Here is a 22,898-nt window from a genome sequence, read left to right as displayed (position 1 = left end):
TGTTCTGTTACTATTGTCCTCAATTAAACAAGGGGAACATGTCACTGTACCGACAATTCTCTGTGAATAACTACGCCTGAGGCAGGTTTTTTTTTCTGAGCAGAGGATCCTGTAGGAATGCAAGGCTAAAGGTACAGGTGGATGAATATTCAACAGACGTGGCTGGAAATAACAATGTGGATTTGTACCAACTGAGGATGAGAGACCAGTCTCCTCCAGTCCATCTACCCATCGGCAAGAGGAAGCACTGGCACACCACAGTGGGAGTTAGACAAGTCTTAACCTAGTGACTTCTGAAACTTCGTGACCTTTGGGTGAAGAAAGCCTGAATACAGTGAAAACTCGCCTATCTTTGTTCTGTTCGCTGTTTTCAGCAATTTCATCACGAGTTCATTTTCAAACAAACATTCGAAATGAAGTGAGAACAAAGTTGCTTGCTCGTTTTGGCTGACATCACTTCAACCCGTCAATCTTCTATCCTCACCTGATCCAAGAGTGGAACATCTGGAATTGATCCCAGTAAAACTCTCAGAGTTCATCTTTGGCAAGTCTCCAATGCATTACATACAGACCGTGACACACTCAGATAATTACAGATAAACTACAGATAATTTATATATAATTTAATTTATAATTTATATATAATTTATAATAACAATATACATGTTTCAATCCTGGACACAAAGGTAAACTTGGAGAGGTTTGCATATGAAAACTGGGTGCCAATCACATCATCATACCAGATACTAGACCAAGCTATTCATTACACCACACATCTAGTGCAGGGAATAAATATATTCATATATTTTCATGCAACCTTTACACAGATGTTTTTTTTTATAGGTATAGTGTAGGTACTGCTGGCCTTGAGCCAATTTTGATTGAAATTGAAAATTCAATTTTGATGATAAGTTGAAATGAGAAATAAAGTCTGTCTGTCTGTCTGTCTGTCTGTCTGCCTGTCTAACTATCCATCTATCCATCTATCCATCTATCCATCCATCCATCAAGACTGGATTCAAACAGACTTCGGCCAAATTCTATCAACCCCTGGAAAGACAGCCAGTCCATCACAGGGCAAACACACAACCACTGTTACAATGAACTTAAAACAGAAATCAAATCAACCTAACATATATGTCGTGGATTTTGGAAAAGAAAAGAAGCAATATCTACCCAGTAAGGCCATGAAGCAGATACAGATGGCGAAGAGGGAGCTGAAGCTCAGGCCAACGTCCTCCCTGTAGATGGCCAGCGTGGTCTCGCAGTGGCGTCCCCTGAAGCCCTCAGGGCAGTGGCAGGTGAACTTGGAGGGCGACTGGGCCACACAGGTCCCGCGGTGGCACGGCCTCGTGGCGCAGAGCGTGTAGACGCAGGACTTTTTAGTCCCGTTTACACGGATCATGTGACCAGGAGGACACCTGCAGGAAACAAAAGGACATTTGATGCACTGACACAAGGCCTGTCCAGAAGTAGTCGCAGATGAAATGAATGGAAATGAAAGAGAAGTTAAATACTGCAAAAATGTAAGGGTTTGTCATGATTTTCTTTTTAATTTGTGACACATTTCAACTTGAAGTAATAACTGAGGAGCTTTTCTACCTCTGATTGTCTTAACTCCTTCATGCAAAACGATTTTTCTTGGATGTTTGGTCCATTTCCAAATCTTACCAAGAATGTTGATGAATTAAAAAAAAAGACCACACATCGCAATGAGACATGGCGAGGCGAGACACAAGACAGGACACAGGCAGATGTGGGATGTTTACTGCAACGTGAATATAAAAAAAATTAATAATAAGTTAGTAGCTTAATGCCTAAAAGTGACAGATTTGACTGAGGTACTGTGAACATGAGCCACAAACAAATGCAATCTACTCTAAGATTTGTAGTTTTATGAAGTGGTTTTTCATTCATATAGCACTTTTCCACCTCTAGCCAAAGCACTTTACATTTCACGGCATCTGCCGTCCTTTTAGTGTTGCTCCTTCTCCCGTGTCTCCATTCCTTTGCAGAGTCTGCATGACCAACTCTGGCTGAGCCACGCACCTGAGATCCTTCATCGTCAAGAACAGTAAAGAGACTCTGGCTCTTCCTCCACTCATCACCAGATCATCCGTTTTGCCTTGTGGCATTTTGCGTCTCAGGCTATTGGATGTTTAGTTATTTTTCCTGTGACTCGTCTCTGTTCTCTGTTCAGATCTCTGTGTGGAGGATTCGCTTATCATGATGCCCCCAAATGATTATAACCGTTTCCTGTGAAGAAACAGTGAATGAGTTCAATCAGTGAAGTCACATGGACAAACACTTCAGCGGAGACGAAACTGCTGACTGAGGCTCTGGCAGTAACTAGGATGGTTTTATGCAGACAGGGGCACATTTTCTGCCTCACTTCAGAAAGCACCACTATAATTAAAAGCTCGTTTGGGTGTAACAGCTCAAACAAACATTTTACGAGCCCATTAATTCCACATTGCATTCAGTGTGTATGGCGGCGCTCTGGGCTGTACATTTTGATGACATCAGAGATGAGCCCTGCATCTGGTCTCCAGATATACGCTCATGCTTATAAATATTGATTAAATTTTACTGTGAAGCGGAAACATTAAAGTCAAACCGGCCTCAAAATTTATGTCATAACTGTCACAAAACTTATTTAGACCACGTAACAGATGGTTAACTGGATATGTCTCCTCCTAAACACAGACTCTGAGTTATGTCCACCTCCAGCTGAGCTGTTTACTGTAACTCATATGAGTATTTGCAATAACTGTTTCAGTTCTTAGTAGCCACTAGGGGAGCTGTAGAGCATTGATTACCCACTACAACAGCAGGTTGTCGGGGTACAGTGGTGATGCGATTTATATTTCTCATGCAGGCTCAGGCCATACCGTGTTTTAATTACATTCCCTACGGCAACTCCACTTGCCATATCTAATTACAGAGTCAACCACTGTGCTGCCGTGTTCATGTTCAGTCAGTCACGCAGAGATGTGACTCTACAAATGATGTAAGCTCTTTCTATGGGAGTTTACTGGTACCACATACTTTATCCCTCAATGTGGAGTTTCTGAAGATATGGAGTCAACAAACATCAGAGTGTGTCTGTGCGATGCTCTGAAGAGATGGTTTGATGCTATTGATGCTAGATTTAGCATCCAGGTGCATCTTTGTTGTCCAACATTCACTGGCACACATTTATGTTCACATTCAGCCAAATTTACGCTTGAGAGGGCTGGACTGGTAAAATAGAGACTTATTAACCTTTACATTTTAACTTTAATGATTTTCTTTATTGTGGTGCAGAGGAAAATGATAAAAATGACAATATTTTCCACAAAAAACAAACAATTACTACAGAAAATGACTCCAATGTAAACATAGACAGTGAAAAGCTTAAAAAAAACCTTCTAGTTTTTAAAAACTCAAACAGACAGCTTGGCTTTGACCAATGAAATACCTAGCTTTCATGCCAATATCTCAGCTCGGGTCTCAGGGTTGTGTTGTGGATGCTACTCTTCAAAAATGTGTCCAAAAGTCAATGTTTTTCCGAATTTTGTAATTTTTACAATTTATTTTGTGGTTTGGCAGACTGGAGCCAGTTGGCGGCCCACAGGCCTTATGTTTGACACCCCTGACTTAGAACACAATGCAAACTTTCAATATTACTGAGAGCTCCCATCTGGAAGTAAACAGACTGATTTGCCAAGCAAGGCCTGGCAAACTGTCTGTCAGCATCTTGACAACAAGCATCATATGCTCAACAGGATTGAAATGTAGTCCATCCATCCATCTTCTCTACCTAATTCATCCAGACTGGGTTCACTGGTTGCTGGGAGCTGATCCCAGCTAACACTCAGCGAAAGACAGAATCCATCACTGGGCTAACACAGAAAGACACATTATCACACACCTACTCATACCTCTGGGCGTTTTAGGCCCCGTTTACACGACAATGATTCAAGTGGAAATACATTGTTTTTGCATTTTCTTTTCAGGAAGTTTCATGTTTACACGGCAACATTTTGAAAACGAATACTGAAACAGCAGGAACGCTAAAATCAATGTAGTGAGCATGCCAGGCCACAAGTTGATGCTGTTGTTTGTTTTTGTAGTGAAACCACACACACACACACACACACACACACACACACACACACACACACACACACACACACACACACACACACACACACACACACACACACACACACACACACACACACGCGCACACACACACACACACACACACACACACACAGCAGAGAACAATCCGTTCTCACAGACATTCGTATGAACAGACAGCCAAGTTGGATCGTTATTAAAGTGACTGTCAACTATAAAACTACCAAGTCCCAGGAGAATATGGACTGGGAGTCATGACACTCTGGAGGAAACATTGTTCTTATTGTCCAGCTACTGAGCACGTGCAGGGTTACTAATTACCACAGCCATGATGCGCATGCACAGTATACAGTACTTCTAAAAGGTTGCGATTTCCCCCGGTTCCACAGAGACGGGGACAAATTTCCTTTTGAAAATTTCCACCTTGGGAGCTGTTTTCAGAAAGTTGTGATTTCAATGGTTTCAAGCCCCATTGTCCTTTGAACGGACACCCAAAACGTGACAAGTTTTCAATTTTCACTCGAAAACATTGTGCAAACAAGGTCAACCGCTAGCCTGGAAAACTTGGGGTTACAGAGAAGGCTTTTCCACCAATAAGAACCACGGGCTAGTTTGGAGCCAGGGCCAGATTTATCGCTACATACAAGGCGGAAGAGACAGTGACTCTCGAACTGCAGGGTCCCTGCGCTGTCCTGTCAACTGTGTTGGATATATAATTCAGAAGCAGGTTTCCATTGTGGTTTCTTTTCACGCTTTTCATGGGAACATCATTGTAACTAACTTCACTTCCAGGTCTTGTTTCGCGTCCTGACCGCAGCCTGAGGTCTGCATGCGGCTGCGCGCTCCACTATGAGACGCCCCACTATTTTCTACTCCACAGAACTTCTCTATAATGAAGCGATACTTTTGGTTCATCAGCAACTACTAAACAAACTACATACTACTCTAAATGATAGCTAGGATGTTTTTTGTCATAAAATATGCCTTTTGATGGCGCTTCCTCTGTAAGGGAACTTTAATCAGCGTGTGTTTACGTAGGTTGCCATTGGAAACGGCTTTAGAGCCGCGTTCTATCATTCTATACCGCCATTCTTCTCCGATGTTGAAGCATTTGATTCAGACACGTCCAGAAATAAAGTGAAAGGAGCAGAAATTCACAATTGAATGCCGAAATGTAGAAAAATAACCCTCAAGCTCATTCCCGCGTTATTATTATTATAATTCTTTTTTTTTTTTTCTCAATGGCCACTCCGGGGCTCCAGACTAAACCAAGACGGACGTGAAAAAACACAATAGAGCAACGAGGAGACGACAATGTTTTCTGGCTCTTTGGTCTGTATCCGAGGTTCAGGCCAGAATAGATGGAGCGACCCGGATCAAACCGATGTTTGCAATCCGCCTCCTCGTACCTGTATGAGCGCTACATTGGTGAAATCAGTGACGTACGACATTTTGGAGTGACGTAATGACGTGGCTGTCACTTGGCTCCGTTGACGATTGAAAAACAAAAAACCCTCACAGAGAGCTCGGAGAAAAGCTACTCATACTGAGGAAAAACGTCCAAACTCCCCACTGAAAGGTCCCAGCAGCCAACACAGTTTGACCTAAAAACATTACAGGTAATCAATAATCCTGATAGGATCCTGAATAACGTGATTTTTCTTCAATGATCCTAAAGTTTCCAAAGACGTACAACGAGCTTGTCAAAACTGGGGGATCATGCATGCATGTCAAAAATAGCCAACATCTCAGTGCAAAACATTCTGGGGTCGATCCATGAAATGAGACAGATGATGTTACTGATCACACAATCTGATCACTTTATTCAATGTTCATCTAAATTGGACAATCTTATTTCTCAATGGGACAGAATTGAATGAAAACAGTGACCATGTAAATGCAGAATATCAATGCACACCCCACTGAATCACACGGCCTCATCCAGCTTGCTCTTTCTCGTTGTGCATTTAGCTTTTAGCGGAGTCAGGACGGACACGGGTGCCCAACACACCACCGACTGCGAGACACTAAAATGCTAAATGGGGTTCATATCTTTTATGCCACAATAGCAGTCTCTAAGCTATATATTACGTGATGTGTCTTTCCACCCATTCACATTCACATGCACACACTGAGACATTAAACCTGATGGCTACCATGCAAGATGCTGGCCAATTATGATGAAATCCATCATTGGATACATGGACAGGCACAGTTCTCCACCAAAGCTGCTCCAGAGTCTTCTTGCACCTTTTTACCTGAACTGACTTTTCAAGACATTAAACAGAAGCTTTTCTGTAGGATCCGTTTCAGTGGGGTCAGCCCATATACACACAGTCAACCTCTGCAATTCAACAACTTCAAACACCCTCTTACAGAATTATTAAAGAGTTTCTCACATCCCAAATCTTATTGGAAAAATTGCTTCCGGTCAATATTCTATTTATGCCTAAGTATATCAAAAAACATCACGTAGTCAGATTTTGCTGAGTCCTTGGGTTGACCATTGTTTAAACACTTTAGCAGTGTGAACTGTGAAAAGGTAGCAGGTTCCTTAAAAGTAACATGTTCATTACTATTGGATATTTCATCGTCAATCAAATTAACATCTGTATCAGAAAAAAAACACGAAAAAAATATGAAGGCAAAAGTGGGCACAAGGTGCTAATTCACTATGATGGCCTACATTATTATATTTAATAATAATAATAATAATAATAATAATAATAATATAGGTTATTCTGGCTTGAACAGCAAAACCCAAACTGATCACGCAAGAGTTTAATGAGGTTGCGGTCAGGACTTCCATCACCCCCCATAGTCAGATAAAGAAACCAGCAGAGAGTTGATGTATTGGATGGTTGAGTGTGTTCCCAGACCGTGGAGATATGGGATTGCCGGTGGTTGCAGCAATCAGAAAAACATTCTTCACGTAGTTTGACTCATCATTGTCATCTAGTTTCATTTATGAGCACAATATTTTTCCACAAGTTCATGTTGAAGTGCACATGTTGCTGACATCAGCACAAACTGGCCGAAAGGCAATGGCAGTCAACAGAACCTGTGTCTGTGGAACTAGAATTGTGATACCCTACACTACCTCCCCTCTGTGTATGTCCATCATAATCCACTGTTCCAGTCTGTCTGTCAGTACCTGGACCGTCACCTAGGACTGCTAACTTACCTTATGATACACTCGAGATCAGAGATAAGGTTGATTTCTTGGCATTTCCCTGAGCAGCCAAATGAGACCAGGGACATCCGTTCTGTTCCGTATTGTCTGAGCAGAGAGCGGTGCGAAACACTCTGGCTCCGTCTCTGTGAAGATGGCGCAAACACTGTTCCGGGTCACTGCGGCTGTGGTAACTAGTTGTGCACATGCTCAGTAGATGAACAATCAGAACAATGTTTCCTCCAGAGTGTCATGACTCCCAGTCCAGATTCTTCTGGGACTTGGTAGTTTTATAGTTGACAGTCACTGTAATAACAATCCAACTTGGTCGTCTGTCTATACAAATGTCCGTGTGCTGCCTTTGTTAATGTTTAGAGCGGATTGTTCTCTGCTGGATGTGTGTGTGTGGTGTCTTTACTAAAACAACCAACAACCTTCAGTTTAAACATGATCTGTGTTTGAGTCCTCCGTCCATGCTCCCTGACAACCTGTAAGATTGTGGATTAACTTTACTTATGGAAAGCCAGGACTTTGACATGATTGTTCCAGGTTGTTTTGGTACATAAATGCAACCAAATATAACGACTGCTGTCATTATTCACTGGCTAAATGTGCTCCTGTTTCCTTCTGTTTTAGATACAGGTTGGTCTTTTGAAAAAGGCTATGTATTAATATAAGGTATTATGTTTCAGTAGTGAGCAAAAATGTCTTTGTTCAGTTGTTTCAATAACAGGGTGGGATGAAGATTTTAAGCCGTCATTTTCATTTGGCCCGTCGTGTTCATCAGCTAGTTTTAGTTGAGTTTAGCTGCTGCACGCTGGGTGGATGATTAGCAGTGTTTGAAATACTAAAAACAGCTGTCTGCTGGCGTACAAACAGAATTCAGGTCCTAATAAGCATGAACCATAACAAAAAGATGAAAGTGATTAAAATGCAAGCGAGAGTGGAGAGTCGAGGGGAAATTACAATCTGTAAAACATCACATGGAATGGATTGTACTGTATGTGCGAACATCTTTTCCCCTTTTACTGGAATCAAATTACGGCTTTTGCACTTTCCTGAGGTAGCTGCTTCTCTGCATGTATCGACGTGATTTCTATTCTTTACATGGCTATGTATGCTCAACGTCATTTGTTATTGGGGGTTTTCTGTATAACTGTTCTGGTACTTCTGTTTCTCTCAGCATGGCTGTTGTTCCGTCTTCAGATTTCTTGCTTTGGTGCTGTAAGTTTGCCTCTGCGGTGTCATTTTTTGTGAATTCTGTAACATCTTGCCAAAATTAGCCAGCTGGCTCTCACTGGCACAGTTACACAATATTATGTGTTGTCTTTATGAATAAATGGGTGAAATGAAAGCAATAATTTTATTCATGTGTAAATATTTGAATCGGTCCACATTTATAACACATTTTTAAAAGTGAAATGTCAAACTTTTTGTAGATGTTTTTGTTTTTGGGGAGCTGGCAGAACTTAGCCACTTCATTTTGATAAGTACATTATATTTCTGTCTAACTGTATGACTGTTGTGAGAAGTTGATGTGATGTGAGATGTTTAAACTGCTGCCAAAAGAGGAGAAAACACTGTGTCTCTGCTTGAAATGGCCTGATTTTAGTAGTTATCGCCGTTATCTGCATCCTTACCAGAGAGTGTTCAAACAACATCCCTCAAGCCGTTTCAGCCCAGAAGTACGACTTTGACGCACTTCCCCAAGACAATGGAAATCTTTGAAATGTTCACTTTTCCTGCAGCAGCTGTAAAAAGCTGCTATTTAAAAGGTAATTAGCAGTTGGGAGGGATTATTAAGCCGCAGACAAACCTCCGCGCTCAGTATTCATCACGCCTGGTTGGAGTCTGTGTGGGTGTCGAATGCAGGACACCTGTCAGTCAACTACACAACACTGCGTCTGCGCTCTCTCTCTCTCTCTTTCATCATTGCCCGTTATTAGTAATGACTCCCATCAGCGCCGTGACGGGCGTCTTATCAGAGCCGAGCTGCCGCCGCCGCCGCCGCCGCCGCCGCCGCGCTCACTCACTGCAATTAGTGACAGGTGTGGTGCTCGCAAAGAGTCTGATGCCTGACTCATTTCTGTTTTGGAGCACTTTTCACAGTCGTTTTAAAGATCAGGTTAGTTAAGCAGATTTCCACCTCAATTTTCATGCTGCCACACAAACGGTGTTTCTTTCCGATGGTTTTCCAAGAGATCCCAGAGTTTCATTAATGAGCAGTGAGGCTGGGGAAAAGCAAAAAAATAAATAAATAAAAACTTTTGATTATGCCTGCAGGGGAGCCAGAGTTCATCCCAAAGCAGTCATAATGAAGCTTTACACTGCAAATACTGTGTTTGCAAATTAAGAATTCTTGTTATTTTTGGTTTTGCTTATCAGTTTAGCACTGTGTCACACAGAATATCAACTCCTAAGATGGAAAATCCAAAACAACATTCGCTACACCTGTCCAGTTGTTCTTGAACAGTTAAGGAGAATGAACAGAGCACAAATGGCCTGACATTCAGTATTTCTCTCTCCGGTTTATGTGGCAATCACATAAGGTAGTGATAGCTCCACTATACTGTAAGTACTACTATGAATATGGTGAGTCAGTGATAAGTTACAGCTGGAGTTTTCCTGGGGAAGTCTAGGAATTTCTCTGTTAACTGGACAGAAACTTCAATTGAAAAAGCAAAAAACATTCAAAAAACAGTCACAATTTTGTGGTGTTTATAGCCAGGTTTCTAAAACATTGTCAATTAACATTTTTGTCTGCTTTGAAAGCCATTTGAAGCCTTTAACCACAATCTTCAACAATTACAACAGATTTTAAATTCAGCTTAAATACACTGTTCTCTGCTCCGTTAGTGTTTTAGTGTTGCCGTCAAGACCACCACTCCAGGTCGAGTCAAAACCAAGACCAAAGCAATCCAACACCGAGACAAGACCGTGGGTACGTCCGAAAAGTCCCTCCTATCTCCTTATCAATGGACTTTACCTTAACCCCGTGGATGACGTCAAGGGCAGGTGTTAGAAGGCTTCCTAAAGTAGTTAGTGAAAGGCGATCACGGTGGTGTGGCAGTCGGACCGCACGTTCACTCAGTGACATCATAATAATGCGACTGCGGCGCAAGTTGGTGACGTCCACCATGGTGGGGGAAAGAACTACAAGTTTCCGAAAATTGACTACAAAAAGCCGACATCGTGAGTTTCCCTGAACGCTCGGATGAAAAGCTTTAAACGTTGTCGCCGCAAGGAATTGAGGGGCAGCATGAGCTCGCCTCCTTCGCTAAAGGAAGCATCAGTGGTTCCTATGCTAAAGGAGGCTCTAAAGGAAGCAACAGGCCTACTTTCCTTTGCTTATTGAGAATTCGGACAGTCCTTATCATGGCCGCCACACAAAACACTTCTGGGGTTAAGGAAAAGTCGATAGATAAGGAGATAGGAGGGACAATTCGGATATACCCCAAGACTTTACTAGACTTTTCTGGCAGAGCTGGCGACTGACAAGTCAATGGATGTTTTTATTGCCTCTGTGAAACTGTGAAAAGACTGGTTTGGATCAATGCATGTTCATGTGTTAGAATGGACCAGCCCAGTCTATCACCAAAAACTTGAATATTGCTGGTCAAAGACGATTTCGATCTAATCTGACTGAGGTTGAGCGATTTCTCAAAGAAGAATGGGCATCAATTTAAGCTGGTAGAGGCATAAACCAAAAGACTGCACTGAGTATTGACTTGGGGGGGGGGGGGGGGGGGGGGGGTTTGCATGTCACTTTAAATCTTGTCCAAGCATTTTGTAATTGTGCACATGAGCTCGACACACTACGACATTGTCACCTTGCATTTTCTACATCTATTATATGGAGAGAAAAAAAAGTATGGAGCCTCACATGCTCATTACTGAATTGAGGTGTTTCAGTTTCCCTCCAATTAGATGTACAAAAACATTTTGGCTTCCAACATGGCAGCACTTTGTCGAAGACCCTTCCTATTCCAACATGACTGAGCTGTAGCACACAAAGCCGGTCCATGAAGGCTGGTCTGATGAGTTTACTGGAAGAACTTGACGCGCCCACACAGAGCTCCGACCTCAACCTCTTCAGCACTTTTGGGATGAACTGGAATGCAGAGATTGTGAGCCAGACATTCTCGCCTGACCTCATGAAAGCGCTGCATAATGAAAGGGCGCCAATTCCCACAAAAACACTCCAAAACATTTTGCAAAGTCTTTAAAGACGAGTGGAAGCTGCAAATACGGGGGACCAAGTCCATTTAATGCAGTTCCTGTTCCAACATAAACCATCACAAGTGATGAACTTTGCTCCTGCTTAATTCAAAATCCATCAAATAATGTAGAAATCATTTAAACCCTACATTGGACTGAGATTATTTTAAATGCCAATGCCATTTTAATGCTAGCAACATACTTTAAAACAAACTTCATCACATCCAAGGCTGTTCTTATGTGTTTCTTTGTGCACCAAGGGGCAATATTACTGTGTGTAGAGTCAAATGAGCAATTTCCAGAAGTCTCTCCCTCTTTCCTTCTTTTTCTTCCTCTCTCCAACATCATCCGGTGGCAATTTTTCCACTCCATGAAAAATGAATTAGGAAACAAATTAGGTATGAAATTAGAAAAAGGACCAAATTTCACACTGAGTACATAACTTTTCATTTTTATTTGTGCAATATTTGGTGTTGGAAGGAAAGTTTGACAGAGTTTTTAATGTAGACTTCTGCTGCAGTCGAGAGTTTTATTACAAATGTTTCTCCAATATAACTGGAGGTCCGACCTGATGCCGCAGTAGGCTTCAATAAAACACTGGATTCCAGCTGGACGCTCCTCTCTGCCTGTCAGACTTGAAATGAAAGTTTTCTGCAGTGAAGCGTTCCTTCAACAATCAGTTTTTTCCTCTGATTCAGGAGGTCTGGGTGTTTTACTACCATTCCTAAATTGTAGTAATTTCATACTAATACATTCTCCATCCGGTACACAGATCTGGTGAGCCTATTACCAAACATTTACAGAAAACTCGCCTTTCACTCACATTTAAACAAAGATGTCCAATATCTTTTCATTCGATCATAGTTCAATTTCATGAACCTGAGAACATGAAGCTCGGGTGTGTTAAAGCAGAAGCAGGTTAAAACCTTGCAGGAGCGCGGCCCTGCAGGATTCTGAGTACACCTCTGGCTCATTGGAGTTGTGGGCGAGCAGATGAGCACATTTCTCTTCACAAAACTAAGAAATCGCATGTACCACAACATGGTGTTGGCTTGCTCGCTGTGGATTTCCTCCGTAGATTACAATTAGGCCCAGAGCAGCATAGCAAATCTATCTAAACGAAAACATCCACAATGGACAAAGTGCTGTACAGAGTTCAAATTAACTAGCAGTAGGGGAGTAAAGAAAAAAAGAAAAAAAAAGCATTAATAAGATTTTTTCATGAAAAAACATGTAGAATTAAAAAGTCAACAGCGCACATGGTGTCTCGAAGGCCAAAGAGAAAAAGTGGGGTTTAAAAAAACAGACTGGGAGGGGGCCTTAGCGTCACAGATTTTTGTGCAACACTCCAGAAAAAGTGCAATGGTGAAAAGCCTCTAACTAGCATAACTCTGATTTTGCCTTTTCAGCCTGGAATTCAAGCAAAAAAAAAAATAAAAAATCTGTTAACGTGACATTTAGCAAGTCCGACATCATCCAAGATTTGTCTAATAAGGAGCAATTACACCTGCACAGTGTGATCTCTGGAGCATAGCTGTCACTCAGTCGGGATTTAAAAAGACGTTAAATGGAGGTTTTCTGGTTGGCTGGTGAGGTTACTCTGATCACTGTGAGGTAGTTGTTTTAGAGAAGTGTGGATCGTTTATAACCATTGATATGTCACCGGGTGCGTAATAACTCTACTTTAATACTTCTTCATACAGACTTTACAGGAGATTCGTACACTGTACGTCAGCATGTACAACTCTAATCATCTTTCATGGCTGGGGTCGAGTGGTAGAGAGAGCGAGAGAGAAGAGAGAGAGAGAGAGCAGGGCAGGCAAACAAGTGGACCGTGTGTGTGTGTGGTCGGTGTGTGTCAGTAGTAAGGGGGTTAAAAACCCCAGCAGGAGTGAGCCAGATGAGAGTTATATATATATATATATAATAGAGTGACGATGGGTCCGAGTGTGAGAATGAGAGCCATTGTGAGGAAAAGAAAAAAGAAATCGGTGGATGGATGATTTGAGTGAGTGGATCAGAGCAGTGGAAAATAAGTAGAAGGTGAGATTAAAAGCTTGGGGGCTGCACTGGCTGAATGGAGGCTGATGTTTCCAATGGCAGAAAAATAGCCGAGATTAGTGGATGTGGCTCCGAGCACTGTTTGATTCGCCCCTTTGCCACAGGAGAGGGTTGTTACCCCTTGCTCTTCTCACCGAACGTTTCCCATTTCCTGCTGACAAACTACGTAACATCTGCACAGAAAGTAATACAGAACTGCAAGCGGAATGTTGACCAAGCAAAAGTGTGATTCTGACTGGGGTTGAGGGGCTGAGAAAGAATTTCCACCTCCAAAACTTTGTGATTGAGCAGGGGTCGTCACTTCCTCGTTCATTATCTTTTAAAGGCCGTTATTAATAGAAACGTGGTTGAAAAATGACAGTTCAACAAAAAATGAAACAAATCACTGAATACTCTCACCGTACAACTCTGGGGTTGATATATCTTATTAGCAGTTAGTAGATGTTAGTCAGGCGTCACACTAACACAGGGCCCTGCATTCTAATTAACAATCTTCACTCTGATTCAACACACACTTCTTAAAACTTTTTTTTTTTACAGATTATTCTCTCCTTTTGGATGTAATGCATTTTCATGATTCGACCGATCACTTCTTTGAAATTTCTTCTCCTTTATTAGTAAGAGTGGTGCCCATGGGAACTGAAACAACAGTTATTATAGTCATCTGTTTAATAGTTGTTATATTGGACAGCTGGATTTATCCCCACACTGAGCGTAAGGCAGTGGGAGAGCACATCGTTATCCACAGCGACCTGACAGAAACACCTGCATACATCTATCTTCATCCTGTTTTCATCTCTCAGTGTGACAATACATTCATTTGGTTACATGTTGTAAAGCTTTGCATTTTAATGTACATAGCATTGTTGTCTAAAACATTCCACCTTCTGTCTTCAACACAAATCTCCAGCAGGTAAATGGCTGCAGTTTCACAGCGGCAAATAATTGAACCAATAAAATCCCAAAGAGAACTCGTGTCATTATTACATGCAGATCCTGGAGGGACTAAAAGACACGAGAAGTGAAAATGGAAAGCTTCCGTCCCATTTTGGGTGTTTGTTTCTATGACAACAGTGTTTGGAGCCACTAACAAACACAACTTTTTGAAAATGGTTCCCAAAGTGGAACGAGCCCGCTTCAAGAACCACCTTAAATTCAACCTCCGATGCAGAGACGAGGATATAACACTGAAAAGCCTCAGCATCAAAACTCCGCCATTACACCTAAAATAATACCACACGAAGAATTCATCCTCGCAACCGAACTCAACAAATTCAGTACCTGGGACGCAAAGCAGAACTTCGAAACACAGTAGCAGGCATGTTAAAATCAGCAAAGCTCACCCTCAGCAACATCGCGAAGAAAGAAGAAAAAGTAATACAGGCGCTCAGACAAGGTGAAACCATCACTATTTTACGTGCTGATAGAGGAAGGACAGCTGTCATCATAGACACAGACAAATATGACAAATACCTAATACCCACAGCCAGTATCACCCCACAAATATATGGAACTCCAAAAATATACAACAAATGGCACCCCACGGCGCCCCATAGTGGACAGCATTAGAGCTGTCACCGACAACCTCTCAAAAGCTCTGGGAGATATTATCAAACCCCTCCTTGGCACAACAGAGCATCACTGTAAAACTCAAAACAACGGGCACAAGATCTCCACAAACAGATGAAATCCTCATTTCACATGATGTCATATCGCTATTCACTAAAACCCTCGTTGATGTCACATTACATATTGTACAAGGATGCTTAAAATAGGACAGGACTTTAAATAAACGCACAAACCTTTCGTTGCCAAACCTGAGGAAGGCTGGCAGACGCAGCCGAAACATGTCAGCCAGGTAAAAATATTTTCCTGCATTCACCTGTCGTTAAAAAAGAATCCATAGCATATGCAACTGGTAGTCATAGCTGACAGCCACGCACTGTCTGTTCTCTGTCAGGCAGAGTTAGGACCGACCGCACAGAGCTGATCTGAGTCCACATGACAGTGTATCCATGACCAAGCAGCGAAATGAGTTTACTTACTCATCTGTATTTCAAAGGGAAGCCATCAATTTCAGAAGAAAACAAAATGGACACGTAATTTGTGATGACCTTCAACCAGTTTGGCACTTGCAGATTGTCTGGCAGTCACATCACATTTTTCAGACGCGAATTTATTTATTTATTTTTCATCCGGAAAGGAGCAGCAATAAAAACAAGTTCAGTCAGGCTACACCAACGCCCACAAACCCTGAGAAGACAGTCTGCTGGGTCTGAATTATTAAAAAAAAAAAAAAACAACAACTAAGAGACTAAGGTCAGAGAATAAGCTGTTCAAAATTAACTACGAACAATTTGAGATGTTTATTCATCCTGAATAGTTGCGTACTGTCTGATTCATGAATCTTCCCCTGAAACAAATGATTACAGCTTTGACCTCCATATATTGAGCTTCCATGGGGAGACTGATTCACACAGAAAGACATCATGAATACATCTGCATGACAAATCCTTGTGTCCAACCTGATGTGGAGTTTATAAACCCAAAAGTGGCTGCAATTACATGGATCATAAGCAAACAGATTTCAATTATATTGCACTTTTTACATTGTCACCCATCCATTGGAAGGAATTAGGGGTAAGTGTCATGCTCAAGGACACTTTAAGGCAGGGGCAGTGGGAGCTGGTGGATCAAACCTGCTACCTTCCAACTGAGAGATAACTAACTTTACCTGCAGGGTCTCATCAGAAAAGGGAGCAAAAGAGCAATCAACATTGTCACTTCACTGGGTTATTTCTAATTACCTTTGCCAGTGAAAGCTGGGTCGAAGGTAATGTTTTTGTCTGCATGTATTTATGTATTTATTGGTATGTATGTATGTATATTCACTCCATTGTAGACACGCTGGAGCTCTGCAGTGAGACATCTATCAGGGCTGAAGCTGCCATTAGCCGTCTGCTTGCACACTGCTCGCTCCGCTCCCCGCCCCCCTTCTCCACTCTCAGCCAATCACGGCCCAACTCACTCTAAAGTTTTGTTCAAGTAACAAAAGAATAGGAGCCATCAGAACATCCTCATTTAACCACAACATTTCAACAAACGTGAAGCTACAGTATTTAAAAAAAACACGAGAGAGGAGGGAATGATGGTGGTGGATCAAATAACTTTGTGATCCATTGGTTTCCATGGTGACAAATCTGGTGTTGGCAAAGTTATGCGCTCTACCCTTTGCCTGTTCTATATGGTGTATATTTCCAAAATGTATTTCATCGTTTGATTATTCATCCATTCATCCATGTGCTAGGCCGGCTTCATGTCCAGATCAGAGGGTATCTTACCAAACGCAGTGTGAGAGGCAGGGTGCACCCTGGACGGGTCACCAGTCCATCACAAGGCTGACTCAGAGATAACCACAGACAATACATTCAAAGTCAACAAAAGACCTACCAAGCATGCGCTTGGCCTGTGGGAGGAAACATGATGAGAGACTCAGGCTCTGTTTTCAAGTGAAGTTAGAAAACCTTTCTAGCATCTTGAGTGTCCATTTACACAACAACGGTGCTCTGAGTTATTGAAAATTCAACTTTTTATAAATGGCCCCCAAGGTGGAACTTTTGGAAAACGCTCTGACTCTGTTTCCATGGAAACGGTGGAAAACACAACGCTCCTTCCCCACAGGAAACCCGCTGCTACAGCCCCATGCACACTATGGGCGTAGTAACTAATAGTTCTGCACACGCTCAGTAGATGGACAATCCAAACAATGTTTCCTCCAGAGTGTCATGACTCCCAGTCCATCTTCTCCTCGTACTTTAGTTTTATAGTTGACAGTCACCGTCTGTCCATTCACATCAAGTAAAACGGGGGTTCAGAAAGTCCCAACTGCTGCTGTCTGTATCATTGGAGAGTGTGTGAAGAGATTTTCCAGCTTCAAGTTCATGAATGTACACAAAGTTGCAGCTCTCACATCTTGGCGGTTGTGAAGAAGAACCAGCAGCGTCTCCACTCGGCGGACTCTCAGGAGGAAACTGCTAGCGTTCCACATTTCTGTGTGGTTCTCCAGCTGGACTATGGCACACGAAAAGCCACTTCAAAGGGTCATTACTTGGCCACTGTCTTCGCTCGCTGATAGAACTCTGCAGCAGCCGCTGTCTCAGGAGGCCACCTAGGATTCTGTTTGAGCTGCTGCACTCTGACTGACAGGAGATTCAGCATGCTGAGGGCACCAGATAGACAATTATATTGCAAAATATAATTTATTCAGTTTTTTTTTTTTTTTTTTTTTTTACTTTTCTCTCACTTTTTCACTGTGTTATAGTTAAGACTGCCTTTATTTGCTATATACATTTTGCTTTAAGGAGGAGCACCTTACGCCAGTTATGATGTGACTGAACATTGACAAGATTTATGTATCTATCTAAAGTCCGAATCCAGCCAGTTGTAATTACGGCAACATCCTTGCCACCACCTTCCAGCATCAGAATCCAAGTCTGTGGAATCCTCCTTTAGTCAAACACAAGAAATACTACAATCTAATGGAAACTGAAGATAAACAGACCAAATCAAAGAATATTGCAGCATTTCTGGCTCTTGGAGGAATAAATAACTGTGGTGGTCTGCATTCCCAAAGAACCAAACTGTCATGGCATCCGTAAGTGATAGAAATATCTTCCTCTCATTCTCAAATAAGGAATGATGACTTTCCTCGAAAAAATAGCTGCAAATATGTCCAAAGATCAAGAGTGTCAGGTTTTCCTGGGAGGTGTTGCACACTTGTTTGTGACAAGGGTGAAGACCCAGAGAGTCGAAGTTGAAGAAAAGCATTCAACAAGAAGTATGACTGGACAGAGCACTACTACTATCAATTAATCTCACACCAACTTCTACAATTCTTGATAGAAATTTGTCCCAGATTCTTTAAGCACTCGGCTGCCAAACTACTTCAAAGACCTTCAAATGAGTTTCAACCTCCAAGTAGAAAATTGCCATGGGAGGATCAACCGGCAGCTGCAGCTTTTAAAATGATCATTGGCACATTCTCTGGGAAGAATAAGGCCCAAATACATATGACAGCATTTCAAGTGAAAATGCTTAGTTTTTTGTGTTTTAGTTTCAGAATCATTCCATGTTTCCTCAGCAACATTTTGAAAACAACGTTCATTTCCACAGAAATGGCAGAAACACTGAAAATGCTTAAGTTTTTCATGTTGGGCCTCTCGTTGGTGCTGTTGTTTCTTTTTGTAATGAAACCACACACACACACATGCAGCAGAGAACGATACACTAAAAACCTTAACGATGGGAGTACAAGGACACTGGTACGGACAGACGACCAAGTTGGATTGTTATTATGGTGACTGCGACAATAGTTTTCCATTTTCACTTAGAAAGTATCTGGTGTAAACACGGCCTTTGACTTGTTCATGTCAAAGAAACCAGACTACCCATTCCTTTTTTTTGTCGCTCAGAGCTTCTCTTGGAGGCTCCATTGAAAAACGTTTGGAACCACTGCCGTACGGAGTGCAGAAGGCAGGTAAGTAGAAAAACCTGCATAGATAATGTTTTCTGTCGAAATGGCAAATGTTAAGTTTCACTCAAGGATACAGTTTGGATAATCTCATAAGTCTCCCAGCAAATCTCCAACCATTTGACCACTGAGCCCCCCAAATGTATAAAACTTTGTCCTTTTGCTCTCGACTCATATATACACGATGTTGAAAGTATTACAAGCCTAACCTATGACCTACTACTAATAACATGTACAATTGATAACAGACTGCCACACTTTTCTATGACTTTTACATTGTTCTGCTCAAAAATGACTGCCAGAGTCTTTCACTCGCTACAAGACAAAACAAGAGCTTTTCGGTTTCTTTAATGTGATCAGAATTTTAAATGTGTCGGGGCCAGGCCATTTTAAAGTTGTGAACAGAAATAATATCAACATCATGAATAGAGAAACATCTTCAAACACAGCAAGTAGGGTCAAATGCCCCCGTTACCAAGTGCTCACGTGGAGCGGCTGACTGGGGACGGTTACATCCAGCATGTGCTGGGTTTCGTGTGCGTGTACCTGCATTCGTGCACTCTCCACAAGTCGACGCAGGTGAAGGGTGGGCTGCATTGGTTCCGCTTGCAGGAGTCAGACGAGCAGCCGGCAGAGAGGCCTTGCACGCTGACCTGGGAGACCCCGTCTCGTGGCTGGCTGTCCAGCGGCATGTAGCGACCATTGAGGCGTAGATCCCTCATGCAGCCTGCAGGGAATACACAATGGAAATGAGGACGCCGTGAAGCAAGTAAACAGTTACCTGAACACGTCAACAGAAACTAAAAGTTAAATCAGCGTTCATACTTGGTGTATCAGGTCGGCAAATTTCAGAAAGTCAGTTCCTGTAATATGGGATTACTGTGTTGCTATGACAGCCATAAACAAACTGCTTATAAAAAGGGAAGCTATATTCATCAAAGGCTGCTGATGCACCTTAGTTTTGGGAAAAACAGGCTAAAGGTATTGTTACAGTGTGGTGTCTGCCATGTGATGTCAGGATGAATGAGTTCGTGCAACGATTCAGCGGAGGAAAATTAAGTTAAGGCTCTGTTTGCATTTTCAAGGGAAAAACATAAGTTTTGGGTGTGGGTTTCCTGAAGAACGGTAATCGAAGCTACTAAATATGCAACTTTGTGATCCTTCTGACTTTTGGGGTTTCAAGCAGGAGGTGTCAGAAAAGTTAGCGCAGGAATAACTGGCTTGTGGCAGGCAAGGGTTCATAGCGATGTCGCTATTTGATCCTTCGATGTCGACTCTTCCTATTATTGTGAAGGATCTGTTGTACTTGTTGGGTTTCTCTCTGTTAAAAGCACCTAGAAGTGATTGTATTGTATGTGGTGCTATATCAATAAAGTTTAATTGATTTGAATTGAACAAAATTTAATTGAATTGAATTGAAGCAGAATTCGCCAAGTGTTGGATTGCGTTTTCACTTGAAAAGTTGTCGCCTAAACGGGGTCTAAATGTATTATCATGAATAAAATCCAGCTCTAAAAATTGTGTAAGACAAAATTAGATCAATCAAGTTCCAGTATTTGTCACTGTATTCTTAGATAAATGTGCCAAATGTGAAGGTATTACAACATGACTGAAAATATGTTATTTCCAAAACTGTTATTAAATTGAGAAACAGATAATTTCTAATCAGAAAACATCTCACACCAACATGGGTTTTGGCATGCATGTGATTCAATAAGTGGACAACAAAAGATGCCTCTTATACCTGTCGCGGGTTATTTATCCACATTTGGCATTCATTTTCTCCGTCAACATACAACCACTGTGGAAATGTCACTTTTTACATTTCAAATTCTCTGACATTGAGATGTGCAGACTTTCAGGGCAGCGTTAGTTCAGTAAATTCCTCCTCCTGTTTAAAAGGCAGTCGAATAACTTTTGTGACATGGCACTTCATTTAGCTGGAATTAGAGCTCACGGAGGATTGGATGTGATAAATTACAGATGTGTAATCCTGCTGATGATGTGCTCATCTGTAATTGCTAGGTTGGAAAATTTAGTTGACACATCATTCAGCGGTTCTGTCACTTTTTAGGAAGCGACATTCACAAGTGTGTACACACACACACACACACACACACACACACACACACACACACACACACACACACACACACACACACACACACACACACACACACGTACACGTGTGCACTGGCACTTTCCCTGCCACCACCAATCATATCTGTGTCTTTTGAAGGGCAATGCTTTTAAAATCCATTTAATAAACTCATGCATTGTCTTCCACTGCCTGGGGCGCAGCTGTCTACATCTCTCACTGTAAACTCCACAGAGCTCTTCCTCCTCTTCTCTTCCTCGCTCCAACCTCTTCCTCTCTCAGTTATCACACTGCGTTTTGCCATTCACTTGTTAAATTATGTTCTCGCTCAGACGCTTTTTCATGCCTGAATATTTCCACTATTTATGCTCTCGCCTCTGTTCAAACACCATGTACAGATGTCAGAACTTTGTCCTCATTGCATACGTCGGGGCAAACCGATTTAACAGAACACCGTACATTATGCTCTAATCATCAGCCTCGTGAAGTTGATTTGGCGTGGGTTTACACATTTTTAGAAAAAAAAGTTTCTATACCGATTCTTCAATTAAACCATGGTTGTCCTTGTATGTAGGTGAATTTATGGCACAAAAGAAATTATTCAGCATTTTGGAAGATGAACTTCTTGTGTGAACCAATTGTGTCTATAAGTTTTCTTTGTGAAATTGCAATACATTTACGTAATGATAAGAAATAGTATTTGAAGTATTCTTGTTTTTGTAGATTAATTGATGATTACAATTGTGTGGATCTCTCCTCCTCCTAGTCAGGCCCTCCTCCTTATAATCAGGAGTAGGTTTAGCTGTGAGGGTGGAAGGAGGAAGGAGGTAGGAGTGACAGTTTTTCTACTGCAGGCACAGTCACAGGCACAGGTTGAGGCCTGTAGAAACTACAATTTATGTTGAGTATTTGTATTATTCAAGAAAGTCAACCACATAGAATATTTTTTGTTTGTTTCAATAAATTCATTTTGAAACCTGGAAAATCTCTGCCTGAGTGCTTTTTACTTCCTGCGAGTCGAAAATCTCCTCTAAGGGCAAATCTTAATTTACATCTTTGGGACGAAAAGAGTTAATTTAATTGCTTGTTTTACTGTACTTCTTTTATTTCCTTGTAAAGCACAGAGTTGCCTCATGTCTGAATGCTGCTCTATAAACGTATATCGTTGCCTTACTATGGCTCTGATGTGCATGCAGAGTATCAGCTTTTCAGAAGTGTTGCGTTGTACCCCATTTCCATGGAGAGGAAGTTTTCAAAAAGTTCCACCTTGTGAGGAGTTTTCAAATAGTTGGGTTTTCAGCAGCTCCGAGCACCGTTGTCGTATAAACGAACCCTTAGAACACAATGAAAGTTTTCCATTTTGACATGAAAAGGTTAAAAAAAAAGGGTCTCAGTTTGGCCTTTCCTGTCCCAGATCACAAACATGAGGTGAGCTTCACCGTGACCTTTCACCTCTTGACCCGCCCTATCTGCTCGGTTCTCCTCAAAGTACGAGTGAAACATGTGAAGACTTTTCAGCCTTCTGGGGACAAGGTGTTAACAGGAACAGGATAGACTGATTTATGGACAAAAGGATAACTTGTAAACATAACGCCTCCAGTCTCTTCCTGTCACCTGCATGGCTGCATTAAAAGGAAGCAGCAGAGTTACCGAGGGTTATGTGTTCGAACATTTCAATGAATTCCAGAGTCATG

General features: G+C 41.8%; 1 protein-coding gene across 1 annotated transcript in view; it reads right to left on the bottom strand.

Moving 5' to 3' along the window:
* LOC308106697 (neural-cadherin) overlaps positions 1-22,898 on the bottom strand; it is a gene marked incomplete at its 3' end in the record, with an annotated part of 401,833 nt that overhangs the window by 16,430 nt on the left and 362,505 nt on the right. The window contains 2 exon segments of the mRNA XM_080458585.1: positions 1,177-1,421; positions 19,653-19,833. Coding sequence (XP_080314711.1) covers positions 1,177-1,421; positions 19,653-19,833 — 426 coding nt within the window.

Source organism: Lipophrys pholis (assembly GCF_963383615.2).
Source record: "Lipophrys pholis genome assembly, chromosome: 2".
Taxonomy (NCBI): Eukaryota; Metazoa; Chordata; class Actinopteri; order Blenniiformes; family Blenniidae; genus Lipophrys; species Lipophrys pholis.
Note: the sequence above shows the minus strand (reverse complement) of the source record. Positions and strands in the feature narration are given on the sequence as shown.